The following is a 14,186-nucleotide window of genomic DNA, read 5'->3' as shown; positions in this document are numbered from 1 at the left end:
CTTGCCCTGTCCAACATCTCCCTTCACTCACTTCTCTGTTGTCTGTCCCCCAGGGAGGAGGTCACATGTAGATCCTTGTAATCGGTTGACCCTTTCCAACCCACCTTCCCAGTATCGCCCCTCACACCCCTGGTCCTGAAGGGATCATCTGCCCTGGATTCCCTGCATTTCCAGTTCCTCTCTGTACCAGTGTACATCCTCTGGGTTAGCCAGATTTTTAAGGTAGAAATGGGATCATGATAGTGGGTGGAAAGGAAGCGTTCAGGAACTAGAGGAAAGTTTTATGTTTCATCGTTGCTACATCGCACCCTGGTGGCTCATCTCCTCGAGACCCTTCTGTAAGAGGATGGAGTGACACCACTTTTGTTTGATAACAACTTTGCCAGTAGATGAGAAAACCAAGCTAGGCTGTCCCTAGCACCGGAGCTCAGCAGAGCACCCTCAGAGACTGAAGCTGCTGGCGTGTTCTACTGCTTCGCTGTTTGCCACAGAGGATAGTTTGCTTTCGCTCCACTAGAACTCTCCTCTATGGTGACGGAGGGGTTAAGCACCCAGCTGCTCATCGAAAGATGAATGGTCTGAGGCCGGGAGCCACTCCAAGGGAGAAATGGAAGGCTGTCTGCTCCTGCTAAGACTGACCATCTCAGAAGCCCTTGGGGCGGTTCTGCCCTGTCTTATAGGGTTACAGTAAGTCAGAATCAACTCAAGGGCAGTCTGTTTCTTCCTGCTCAGTGACACAAGATTTGCCAAGACCCCATTTTGTATCCCCCTCTATCTGTCATCTAGTGAACCCTGGGAAAAGGCAGCTGGACTTCAGGGTGTGAGGGGAACACCTTGGCAGAGACTTGGAGGAAACGGAAAGGGAACGTGGCGCGCTCGCTGTCAATGACACGGTACCAACAAAAGATCCACTGCCCTGCCTCCCCTTGCCAGTCACCCCCATCCCCGAGCAATCAAATCCACTCAGGCGGAAGGCTGTCCAAGAGGGGCATGCAAGAGACCGTAGGTTGGAGTTGCAGTCAGACCCTGCTTTCCAAAGCTTGCTTCTCTACTCCTTGGGATTTGCTTGGAAAGAGAAAAACCTAAAGACTGCATGAAGATGATCCTTTCCTGAAGCTGTCTGGGGACGCTGTGGCCTGGAAATCTTGCACCTCAGAGTAAGCAATGAGCACAGCACCAGGAACCCCATCTCCACCACTCACCCCACCCTCACCTCCACTCCCACCTCTCAAAGACAGTGAAAGCTAGTCTCCTCTCTGGGAGCTCAGCTGCTGTGGAAATGAATTTGTACCACAGGCATAAGATGAGACTACTGGCAAATATAATTACCGTATATACTCGAATATAAGCTGACCCGAGTATAAGCTGAGGTACCTAATTATTACCTGGGAAACCAGAAAAACTGATTGACTCGAGTATAAGCCTAGGGTGAGAAATGCAGGATGTGAATTAACACAGAGACCAGAGGGGAGAGACGGAGCGCAGCCACAGACACATCCTTACCAGTTCAGCTGCTGGTGTAAGTGAATCACTAGGGTGTTTTTGTGAATTGAAGCCTTCCACATCATAGGACGGCTCTGATTGGTTAGGTGTGAGTAAACAAATATTCAAAGCCCTGCAGTGTCAGCGGGGCTTTGAATGAACAGTGGAGGAACAGCAATCAACCACAAAATGTTACACCTTGCTGGGGTACCACTGACCTGTGTATAAGCCAAGCCCCAGTTTTTCAGCACATATATATATACACTAGTATATACGGTAGGTCATTTGTGACGTGAATCACAGACGAGTACAATAGGAATTCTTAGCCAACACTCCAAAGGGGACGTAAAAACCCAAAGCCCACTACCACTCAGTCTGTTCTCACTGACAGCAACCCTTTTAGAAACTGCAAATCGGAACAGGGGCAGAGCTTTCTGTGCCTCCAAGAAGCCCTGCTGCCAAAGTAGCTGAGCTGCTCACAACACAATCAGCAAGGCAAGCCCACCAGCCACTCCGAGGGACAAAGATGAGACCTTCGGTCTGCTCAGGCACAGAGTCCCAGTCTTGGAAAACCTCGGGAGCAGTGCTACTCTGTCTTACAGGTCCCTAGAGATTGGAATCGACCCAATGGCAGTGGATTGGTTTACTTTCGTCTGGGCCTCCATAACCTATTGAGATCGTTAGAAGGTCCCTGGAAATTTCTCAGCATTTTCTCACATCAGTTGCCTCTAGCCGGGTGTGGGGGTGGGTAGGGTGGGGAAGGTTTGGCAGGAGTCTTACCTGGATCTCCCACCAAAGCAGTTAGTGCTGGGGGGCTGATGCCGGTTCTCTGGGGCTACAGCTGTCCCACTGGATTCTCTCGAAGGGGGCTGTGAGCCTGGAGAGAGACAAGTTGAGCAACAATGGTGGGCTGTGGGCAGCCAACACAAGGAGCGGCAGAGGGAGCGGCAGAGGGAGCGGCAGGGTGTGGGGCCCCGACCTGTGCCCCTGAGGAGTGGGGCTCGGCTCATGGAAGACGCTGGAGAGAGTCGGAGGCGCTAGGAGCGCCTTGTACATTAAGCAAACGTCAGACTCACGAACGTGAGAGAGAGAGCAAATGTCAGGGCAGGCAACGTAGGGGCAAGGGCTGGGGACCTTCTCCATGTGACAACCAGAGTCTTTAAAAAAACCAGGTCAGATCATGCTATTCTCCTACCAAAATCCCTTCGATGGTTTCCCTCTTCTTAGGATGAGGCTCCAAATCCTTACCACAGCCTACCATGCCCGTGTTAGCCAAGCCAGCGGCCACTTCACCCGCATTTCCCATCAAGCTCCTCCTGACTCAGCCCCAGACACATCCTGCCGACTCTGTCCCACCACAAGGCCACACTCCCTCCCACCACAGGACCTTCACACGTGTGGCCCTGCCGCCCCTTACTTCGCTACCCCTTCACCTGTGAAAAGGACTCCTCACGCTCCAGGCTCCTGGTTTATAAGAACCTTCTGGAAGGAGGTTTCTCAGAGAAACCATCCTAGACCTTTGGACGTCACCTAGATCTTTAGATGACACCTCTGTAAAGGGAAGGATTACATACCACCCCACATAGCTTTTCCAAGATGAGTAAGAAGTGACTCAATGGCAGTGAGTTTGGTTTTGATACAGGGAAGTATATGTATAAATGCATACACACACACAACACACACCAGGGGACTTTAAAAAGTCTGTAGGAAGATGGGATGAAAAGATAATGGTATTTTTCCACAAACTTTTTGAAGCCCTCATGGATACATGTATTGAATGAATGAATTATACATGTTTTCTCTGACCCAAAGCACCCAGGCAGGATCTCACTCACTCCAGTTGGGCTTTCCTCAGCACTGAAGACCCACCCAGGCACTGAGCCCTTACGTGCCTGTTACTGGCCTACGTCGGGACTCGACCCTCAGCCCCTGGAAGCTACAGGAAGCTTGTGTGGGGCAAGTGCCACGGTTACATCACATTAACTTAACAAAACATCTCATGAGAAAATTATGGAGAAATCCAGCCCATTTCAGACCTCAGACTCCATGAGACAATTTCCTGCTATGGCCAAAGGTGACTAATTTCAGATCAAAAGAAACAACAAACTGCCAACACTCAGGACAGAGTGGAGTCGCTCTCCAAGCATGTCTGGGCTCCTGTATGTTCTTGCGCCAGAGTGTAGCTGTAATGCAGGACACCTACCTCCCTTTCCCAGTCAATACCAATCTTTACAAAAGGCCTCCTCAAAATGACCCGGGGTTTAGCTACAGGAGGGTACTTCGATACTGCAATTTTCCCATGAGCTTTTTGAAGCCCCTTCATATCAAGAAAACGAAGGAGCCAAAGTATCCTGGGATAAACAAGTTCTCTTTGCCAAAGTCCACGTGGGACGAAAAGATGTTTCGCTTGCTCTCAAACCTAACAAGAACATGCTTACAAAAATCTGACACGTGTTCTGGTCCTTCATCAGCAGGCAGTCCCCTGAAACACCATGTCATGATTTTGAGCCAGGATGCAGAGACGAGGCAGGGCTAGTTGTGGGCCTGGACCCGCCTGAGTGGTACACACACCAAGAAATACCTGCTGGAGACCCACGCTCTCAGCACCTCCTGCCCTGCCCCTGCTTCCCAGCCCTACCCCCCACCCAGACCTTCCACACCTAGTGCTGACGACACAGCCCCCGGGAGTCAGGCGGCACTCACCGTCTGTCACGGCACTGCCATTAGGCACACTTCCCAGATCAACAGTCGGCCCGTCCAGGAAAATTGTCAGCTCTCCGCCCGAGACAACACTGCCTTTGTTCTCCGTCTGCAGGTTCAGGGTCAGCTGCGTGTTCTCCACTGTGCGGCACAGAAGGCAACCGTGAGTGGACTAAGGCAAAGGCACCTCAAGTTAGATTTCATAAGTGACTGAAATTAAGTCCCACACACAAAGGAACCGAGGCTACACTATGCAAACACCTTGAGACTAAAGGGAATTCCTGTTGGGGGGGGGCGGTGTGTGGAAATGAGAGTCATGGCTTAAAGGGTACCGAGAAGAATTTCTGCCAAGAATGGTGGAAATCTAGAGAGAAGTGGTGATGGTTGTAAACCCTGGTGAATTAATGCCACTGAACTATATTTATCATAGGAGTTGATGGCTCATATTTCGCTAGATACTTCACCAGAATAATTTTTTAAGTAACTTTAGTAAGAAACACACCTATACACACCAGATTCTACACATTATAAACTCCTATTTCAGCTATGCTGGCTCCTGTAGAAACTTTTTCTCCACCTGTACATGTGTCTTGTGGCAAAGAGACAAAGACTGGGAAGGAGTCGGCCTAGTGAAGTCGCGCGTACATTAAGCTGGTATTAACCTGTTCTTTTTCTCTGCTGTGCAGGCTCATTCATTTCCACATTATTTACCAGTTTGTTTATACTTGGAGGGCCTTGAGGCAGTAGCAAGGCTGTCAGTGCTACCCAGGGAAGAACTAAGTTCTGAGCAATGGATAGCCTTCGACCCATACAAAGATTGGGGGGGGGGTTAAAAAGGAGAAGGATCAAGCAACCCTCGGGAAATGTCAGCAAGAGATATTCTTCAGAGATGGGTAACACACCCTTGTTTTTCACTGCACTGTTAAAGGCTTCTTCTAAGTTTTCTGAAAGATGGAAATACATCTCTTTGAAAATTTTTTTTTAAAATAAAGTTTAAATACCATTATAAACCATTCTGACCGTGGACATAATAGAGCAGTGGTTCTCAACCTTCCTAATGTGGCGACTCTTTAATACAGTTCCTCATGTTGTGGTGACCACCCCCCACCATAAAATTATTTTTGTTGCTACTTCATAACTGTAATTTTGCTACTGTTATGAATCGGGCAACCCCTGTGAAAGGGTCATTCGACCCCCAAGATCCACAGGTTGGGAACCACTGCAATAGAGGCTCCCAGAGAGAATGGAAGAAAGCAGTGGGACAAAGTCAAACTCCTGAACAAGGGCCGATCTACTAACCTGACAGAGAAGCACACCTGAGATGATCACACTAAGATATCATTTGAAATGGAACTAAAGCGAAATCTTTCTTCCTTTTTTTTTTTGATCATCAGTTTATTTTTTATTTTTTTATAATCATTTTATTGGGGGCTCTTACAACTCTTGTTACAATCCATACATCAATTGTATCCGACAGATTCATACATATATTCCATCATTCTTTTCTCGACATTCACTTTGCATGGAGCCCTTGGGATCAGCTCCTCTTTTTTTCCCTCCCTCCTCCCTTCCCCATAACCCTCATGGCCCCTTGATAGATTATAGATTGCTAATTATTTTCAAATCTCACACCGACCACTGTCTCCCATCCCCTCTGGTTTCTATTGTTCTTCCCCCTGGATGGGGGGATGTGGTTATGTGCCATTCATTACGATCGGTATCCCCCTCCCTTCCAACCTCTCCTCCCCTTCCCCCTACCCTTTTGTTATCTCTATTCCCATTCCTGTTCTTGGGTTCCATGTGTTGTGAGTTTTATTTTTTGCCTATACCTATGTACACGCTCCCGTCTAGTCCAGAGTGAGAAGCGGCACTGGGGTCAAGATAGGAGGCGGTGAGAAGGCCTCAAGGGATCAGAGGTATATTGCATGACCCACTAGTGCTCTACTGCACCCTGATTGACTCAACCCCTCCCTGCAAACCCTCGGGGAGCGGGGGGTGTTCCATTGTCCATAGATGGGCTTTGGGTCTCTACTCCCAAGTCCCTCCATTCTCACCAATACATTTTTGTTTGTTTGTTTGTTTACTGTTTGTTGTGAGTCTCCTAATGCCCGTTGCCCAGTCTCGATGATACCTCATGATTGCACTGGCTGGTGTGCTTCTTCCATTTGGGCTTGTTTCTTCGCTGTTGGACGGCCATTTGTTTAACTTCAAGCCTTTAAGACCCCAGACACTATATCTTTCAATAGCCGAGCACCATTCTCTGTCTTCACCACATCTGCACCCATTTTGTCTTCAGCGATTGTGTGTGCACACGCAGGGGTGAGCATCACAGAATACCAATTTATTAGAACAAAGTGTTCTTGTACTGAGGGAAGGTATGAGCAGAGGCCCAAGGTCCATCTGCAGCTTCAGTGTATTACCTTATAAATATATGTACATAGGCCCATACCACTATTTTTATGGATTAATGTATTTGCATATGTGCACACCTCTGTTAATCTCCAGGTCTATGCCTTTGCTTCCTAGAGCTTGCCTGTTTTCTTTTGCCTCCTCCTGCCCTGCCATCACTTTCCCCCTTCTTCCACCTATTAGTGCTTCCTCTCCACTAGTTTGGCGTTGCTCTAATGCTCACAGGATCTCTACCCTCTCCTAGATGCTGGTTCCGCTTCCCTAGTCGTTCCCCTGTCCAAGACACTGTCCACTCACCACACCCTTCTCCCCACCTCCTTCTTCCCCTTTCCACCTTCTGGGACCATTGGCCCCATTGCCTTCTCCCTACGCTTCCCTCCCATGTCCAACCCATATAATTAGGCAAACAATCCACGTCCTAGTATGCCAAACAATAAGAAAACACACAATTGAAGAAAGAAAAGGGAAAAGAAAAAGATAAGAGAAAAAACCCTACATAGATCCAGGTCTGTTTGCTGGTGGAATTGAAGCTATTTCTGCAGGTCACCTTTTAGCCAAACAATAGACCAGCTTATAAAATATACAATAGTGTGTTCCCTTAAACAATAAACTATGTAAAACCAAACAGTCAACCCCAAAGCAAGTTCAGAAGGCAAGAAGGAGAGAGGAGAGGAAGCTGCAATCACTGAAATAAGGGGAATGCGGACATAATGTCAAAACTGCAACCAACACCCTGGAACAATTGGAATAAAAATTGCTAAAGAGGAATATGATTTGCGACGTAAATTCCATCGGAACTTCAATTCTTTTTTTAAACTTTAATACAACCGAAACTTCAGTTCTTCAAACTAGTAGCTGGGCCATTAGACAAAAACTTAACCTGAGCGTCAGTCTTCCTGCCTGAAAAACAAGGGTCACGTGGCACCATTTTCTTTTAAAAACATGTTTTTATTGTAACTTAGGTAGGTGTTTACATTTCAGATCATCAACGTTTCATTCAACCGTCCAAACCACTTTTCAAAATCTCCACTAGGGTCCACTTCTCACTCACTCCCTGAATCCCCTATGGGCCACCACCCTCCATGTCACCTACCACAATCCCTCCAGCAGCCCTGCCCATCGTTCCCTCTCCCCTCACCGAACCACGGTCCTGACCTCTTGGCACCCTCCAAAATCAAGCAGCACCATTTTCCAAGGGAAGCTACAAAGGGTGGCATGGCGCCTGGTAAGCTGGAACTTTTCCTGTCTGTTGACCTTCCTGGTTTTAGGCTGTACGGTCCCAATGTCTCTTGATCTAGCTTGTTCGTTGACAGTGGCACTGCTCTCAGCCTTCTTAAGCCACATGACCAAGGGTAACGGTGCTCTTGCCTTGTTCCCAGGGAGGTGTCCGAGAGAGACCCAGTCATTTGGAACCGTGCTGGGGTAAGCATTCTACAAGAGCTCAGCACTTCGTGGTCTTTTGCAGATGGAATGTGGGCCTGCTAACTTCTCTCTCCCAAGGGGTGATCATGTTTAAAGTAGGGGTAGAGGAACCCAAGGGTCTGCACAACATGACCCAGGTGATAATCCTTCAGCAAAGGACCTCTGATAGAAGCCAGAGGCATAGCGTGAATCTCTCTCCCATCTCCTCTCATCCCAGAGCTCCAACATGGCTCTTTTTTCTAGTTCACCTGCTAATGGTCTCCTGGTAACGATTTGACTGCTTACTGACCCAGGAGTCCCCTGACCCACAGGTCTATCTTACCTGCAAAAGGAGACAGAGCACAGGAGGAGAAGGGTGTCTTTTTATATTCTTTCTTTTAATTAAGCTCTTGAGAACTTAACTCTCGTGGTTATATTTCCAAGAGAGAGAGTTCGAGATCTCCGGCTGTCACCATCATGGCCAAATGATCCAATTTGGTGTTACCAAGAACAAGACAGCCTGTCACCTCCTGCTTCCTAGTGATGCAGTATGAAGGTCTTTTAAAGTCCTCTTGCCAAAAGCATGTCACCCGCAACTGGTCAAGTCCACAGGAAATTAGAGAGAAGCTGATGAAATGACACAGTGAGGGAGCAATCAGATCGTTCCAGAAGCTGGGGCATCCATAAGACCACTGGCCTGGACTCTTCAGAAAGTCAAACCATCAAGCAGAGATTAGATGAAGGGGCAGAAGGGAGAGTTCAGCAGGCGGACTGAACTTTGGTTTGAAAAGCAAAACCATCTCAGGATAATTGGAGCAATCTTCATCCGGACAGGATATCAGATGCTATGGACAATTCCCATTAATTTTCTATGGTCTGAGAGGTTACTATGGTTTTATATCAGAAGACTCTTATTCTTGGAAAATGAAAGAGTAGATGATGTAACTTATTAAGAGTAGATGGCTGTAACTTATTCGTAAGTGGTTTTATAGGACAATCGGCCAGAGACATTAGCAAAGTCATGAAACCAACAAGTACCCTTTGAATGGTTCAGATCAAACAAACAAACCAAAAGCACACTCTAACGCAGACAAAACTTTAAACAGTGGTTGGGTGTTTGGGTCTTTGCTGCACTAGTCCTACAATCCTCTCTTGCATACTTGCAATTTTCATCATTAAAAAGTGGGACAAGTTGGAGCTTTTTTAAAAATTTTAATTGGCAAGGCAATAAATATAATTAAACCTCTGAGAACAGAATGCCCACTATTCTTTTAAAAAAAAACTGCACCAGGAGAGCCGTACACTGCATAATGGGACCCAAGAACCCATTAGCTAATTGAGTGACGGGCTGAGCATACAGGGAGCCTGACAGGGGAAAGTGTGGCTGGAAACTCTAGACTGGAATCCCAGTTATAAATAGCAGTCGCCGCCTCACCTCGGGGCCTTCTGGTTTCCCGCAGGCATGCACCCCGCTCTACAAAAGCCCTTTCTCCCGGCTCCCTTCAGAGGCGCTGAAGCTCCGGATGCTGATTTTAAAAGTCGGCACAGTCAGTAGCCTCCAGAACCAGACCGGGAAGGAGTACAGAGGCCCTCAGCCCGTCCCGGCATGGCCGGCTGGCTGTCTTCCCCCAACTCCCACATGTGTCTGCAGTCAGCGGGCTCAGCAGCACGCAGCCCCGGTCCCGGCCCCGGCCCCGGCCTTCTCAGTGTAGCTGGGGGAAGCAGACCATATACCACTTTGGAAGCACAAGTAGCACGTGGCGGAAAGTGCTGGAGCAGGGAGGTGGCGTGGCCCCACGTTGGGGTGGTGACGAAAAGTCTTGCCAGGAAGGTGGCAAGTGAAGAAGGGCCGAGAGGAGGGTGGGGGGCCTTGCTGGACTCGGGAGCGAGAACGTTCTAGGCAGAGAGGAAAGCAAGCATGGAGCCAGGAGTCCTGTGCTGGGAGCGGTCCTGAGCTAAGGCAGCTGAGCCTGTGACAGGGCAGAGAGGAAGGCCATGAGGGGTACTGTGCAGAGAAGGGGCTGCAGGAGGACATCGGGGAGCAGGGGCTGGGCAGACAAGGAAGGAGGCAGGAGGTCACTGCTGTCCCCAGGTGAGAGCAGGCGGTGGCATGGGCCCTGGTGGGGGCAGTGTCTTGTGGGAATGCCATGGCTAAGGAAGACACCATCTGGACCTCCTCCCTGGCTGCATTGGGGAAGGCCCATGATGCCCTGCAGCACTCTACAGCTGGGCCCCTCAGGTCCAGCAGGGTCTTGAAATGAACTCTCAGGCAAATTGGAGGTAGGGGCTTCAAACGGGGCCAGCTTAGAGCATGGCTGGAGGACGCCAGACTCAGTAAGGGTAGAGGGAACATTTGTCTTGTGACTATTCAGCTGGCAGGCTTGTTTAACAGAAAAACAGGGGCCTGAGTTCACGCAAATGTCGGCAATCAGCAAGCATGTCCCTTCGGTGATAGAAGTGTGCCCTTCTGCTCTGGCAAGTACCAGCTGGTTACCAGTACCCTGTAATGCTACTTCATGAATGTCGACAGACAGTGGGAGAGCTGGGTATTAGAATCCAGGGGAAAAACACAGGAAAACCTCCAGGAGTATGCCAGGAAATGTAGGAGAGGCAACTGGACCTTAAAGGCCTCCTACTAGACACACACACCACTACCGTTACCCCGTGTGTTAGTCCAAGTAGACTAGAGAAACAAATTCAGAGACACTCATATGTGTGTAATACAGAACTCTATATCAAAGAGTGATTGTATCTTAAGAAGGCATCCCAGCCCTTTCCAGATCAAGTTCTTAAGTCCAATATTAGCCCATATGTCCGATATCAGTCATCATTTCCTCATCAGACTGATGTAACACGTGCAATGACAACGAATGCAGGAAGATCACAGGCCAATGAGTGGCAAGTCCTGTGGATGCAGTGTGGTGGAAGCATCTCGGAGCTGGCGTGGGTCTCCATGTGGCTCCCCAGCTCCAGGGTGCTGGTTCCATCAGTGTGTCTCCATGTGGCTTGTTAGCAGGAAGACCAGCAGAGTATATCGGCCTGGCCTCCAGTGAGCTATTTATCTCAAGAGCGCCTCCAAATGAGGTCATCAAGCTGCGATCTGATTGACCGGCTAGACGCCACTCCTACACAAGTTGACAGGAGAGAACGTAACTGCCACACACTCCAAAACAGGACTTGACCGGATCAAGCCTTTAGATGATCTACCTCTGACCCCACAGGATACACACAGGGCCAGAGGAAGGGTCCACCACGCTACAGCGAGATCCACAATGTGGGAAAGCCAACAAGGCAAATCGCCAGCTTCTTCAACAACAAATTGTCAGGGGTCAGAAACTAAAAGGGGCAAATCTACAGGTTAAGAGCTCTGTCCATCTTGTTTCCATCTTGATCTGCACTCTCAGATGACAGGAAAGAAAGCATTTACGTGGCAGACAGAGAAACAGAAAAGCTGACTGAGCCCGAGGGAGCCTCAGAAAGTTCATGGAAAAAACATATCTTTTGATTCCATTTTCCCGCACATTTTTGAAGCCCCCTCTGGTATATGATATGAAATAATTACTGTTCTAGCTCTTTTACGTGCAGCACTAGTTAAACAGTACTGGTTTCTAGCTGTCCTTATCTCTTAGAGACACCTACTAAAGCATCTGCAGATGACTTGTGTGTGGAATTTACAGCGCAACAATCCGGCGGGAGGGAATTCCAGGAAACAGGAGCAGGGCGACAGGTGCATAGGATTTATCAATTGTTCTTCCCACTTTGCTGTGTACTTGAAATTTGCGATAATCATTTTTTATTTGTTAGCACAAACAGAGATGGTAAACTAACTAAATGTACGAGACTCCCACCCAGCAGACAAGAGACTGAGAGACATGGAGACGAGAAACACAACAGTGGAGCTGCTGGGAACCACTCCTCCCCTTGTTTTTCCTCATTCAGCGTCTAAGGTCTACACGTGGCGTCAGGTTCATCATTTCTGCCGGAGGGCCGCTGGCCACACGACAAGGATGAATAATGTTTTCCCTAAGCGTTACCCTTTTTCCTGATCTGGACTCTCCCATGTGTTATTTGCATATGGTACCAATGAGTATAGATAAACAGAGCTTGGAAGCAGCCTTCCCTGTGCTTACAAAAGGCAAAGAAGAAAAAACAATCATCATAACTGCCAAAAACAATCATCAAACCATGCCACTGTAATGCAGTTCGGTTACGAAGGCCAGAAGGCCACCTGGGACAGCCCCCCTGCCACACAGAGCTGACTCTCCCCTGCGGACTCAATCGTCCATCACTTTCATCCTCAGCATGCCCCGTGCCACCAAAACGCACGTGCGTGTACACATGTTTTTTGAAAAGGAAAAAAAACACTCGTTTTATTTTTCCTAACACCCAGTGGAGCCCTGGTGGTACAGTGGTTATGTGTTGAACTGCTAACCAAAAGTAAGCAGTTCGGAACCACCAGCTGCTACGTAGGAGAAAGACGGGGCTTTCTATTCCCAGAAGAAGTTAGTCTTGGAAACCCACAGGGTCAGTTCTATCCTGTCCTATAGGGTCACTCTGAGTCAGCATCAACTTAGATGGCGGTGAGTTTTGTTTTGTTTTTTACAAGTATTTGGATTCCCCTGACAATCTGAGGAGCCTAAAGCCAGACCCATGAGTAGGGCAGTTCACAGGAAAGCAAGAACTGGGGTCAAGAGCAGCTGCAGTCCAGGAGAGATATGACTGGCTTAGCCACAACTAAGGTGCTTGATGGAACAAACTAATCTCCTTCTCCCTCCCTCCCTTCTTCCCTTCCTCTGCCCCCAATAGCATAGGCCTATCAAAAAGAAAAAGTGGGGTGAAAATAAGCAGGGCATTCATTAACAGGCCAGTGTTCATTCTACACCTAGCTGCGAAACACTGGGGCACAGAGGGACCAGGCTAGAGGAAATACCGAGGGGCACAGAAGAAACAGGCTCCTTTCCACTGTCCGCTGCCCCATAAGGCAGACACACACAGGCCAGGCCCACCCCGGGTTTAAAGAGAGCACTCTTTCACAGTCCCTGGGCAGCAATGGAGGCCACGGGTTTCCAGGGCTGAGTGTTAGGATTTCTCCTTAGCTTCCAACCTTAGTCAGTGCCTAACAAAGAACACAGTCTTTTCCATCAAGCTAGTATCAGACCTTAAACACTGGAATTCTTGTTGGGGCACCAGTGTTGACTTTAGCCCAGCCTCCAACGCTCATGCCTTGGCAGGGTCTTCCTGGAACAAGGGTGTAAGGAAGAGGGAGGCCTTGGCCTTGAAGCCCCTTCTAGTTGCTGTTGCTGTTAAAGTCCTCCCTTCATCATCTGGGTGTGAAAATTCTGATCTGCTGGGGGTTACATTAATAACTCTTCCCCCCACCAGCCCCCCGCCAAAGGCTTCATTTAACAAAGTCATAACGTGAGAAGAAAAACATACGGGGTCCCTGTTCTTCAGAAACTCAAAATCCAATGGGAAAAATGGAAGTAATAAAATAAGTTCACAAATAAATGTAAAGATGCTGCTGTGGAAAAGGACCCAGTGACAAGGGAACAGCAGGTGATCCAAAATCAATGGCGAGGAGGGACTAGGAGCCCTGGTAGGGCTTGATCAAGGGCAATGTAACCAAGAGGAATTATTGAAACCCAAATGAAGGCTCAACATGATAGTGGGACAAGAGGAGAAAGTAAGAATAAATTGAGGAAAGAGCTAGGAGGCAAAGGGCATTTATAGAGATCTAAATATAGGCATGAATGTATGTAAATATATTTATATATGACGATGGGGAGATAGATCTATGTGCACATATTTATAGGCCTAGTATTGAGGTAGCAGATGGACATGGGGCCTCTGGTCAAGTACTCCCTCAGTGCAATAACACTTTGTTCTATTAAACTGGCATTATATGATGCTCACCTTCCTGACATGATCGCTGAAGATAAAGCGGGTGCATGAGCAAATGTGGTAATGAAAGCTGATGGTACCCGGCTATTAGAAGCTATAGCATCTGCAGTCTTAAAAGGTTGAAAATAAACAAGCAGCCATGTAGCTGAGAAGCAACAAAGTCCACATGGCAGAAGCACACCAGCCTGTGTGATCAAGAGGTGTCAAAGGGATTAGTTATCAGGCACCAAAGAACAAAAAATCATATCATTGTGAATGAGAGGGAGTACGGAGTGAAGACCCAGAACCCATCT

General features: G+C 48.2%; 1 protein-coding gene across 2 annotated transcripts in view; it reads right to left on the bottom strand.

Moving 5' to 3' along the window:
* Positions 1-14,186, bottom strand: part of WWP2 (WW domain containing E3 ubiquitin protein ligase 2) — a 160,755-nt gene that overhangs the window by 89,195 nt on the left and 57,374 nt on the right. For both annotated transcript variants that reach the window (XM_075536269.1, XM_075536268.1), the window contains 2 exons: positions 4,186-4,323; positions 2,263-2,359 (listed from right to left, as the gene is read on the bottom strand). In XM_075536269.1, coding sequence (XP_075392384.1) covers positions 2,263-2,359; positions 4,186-4,323 — 235 coding nt within the window. The remainder of the gene's footprint in view (positions 1-2,262; positions 2,360-4,185; positions 4,324-14,186) is intronic.

Source organism: Tenrec ecaudatus, chromosome 18, assembly GCF_050624435.1.
Source record: "Tenrec ecaudatus isolate mTenEca1 chromosome 18, mTenEca1.hap1, whole genome shotgun sequence".
Lineage (NCBI taxonomy): Eukaryota > Metazoa > Chordata > Mammalia > Afrosoricida > Tenrecidae > Tenrec > Tenrec ecaudatus.
The sequence above is the reverse complement of the archived record's forward strand: the minus strand, read 5'-3'. Positions and strand labels throughout refer to the sequence as shown.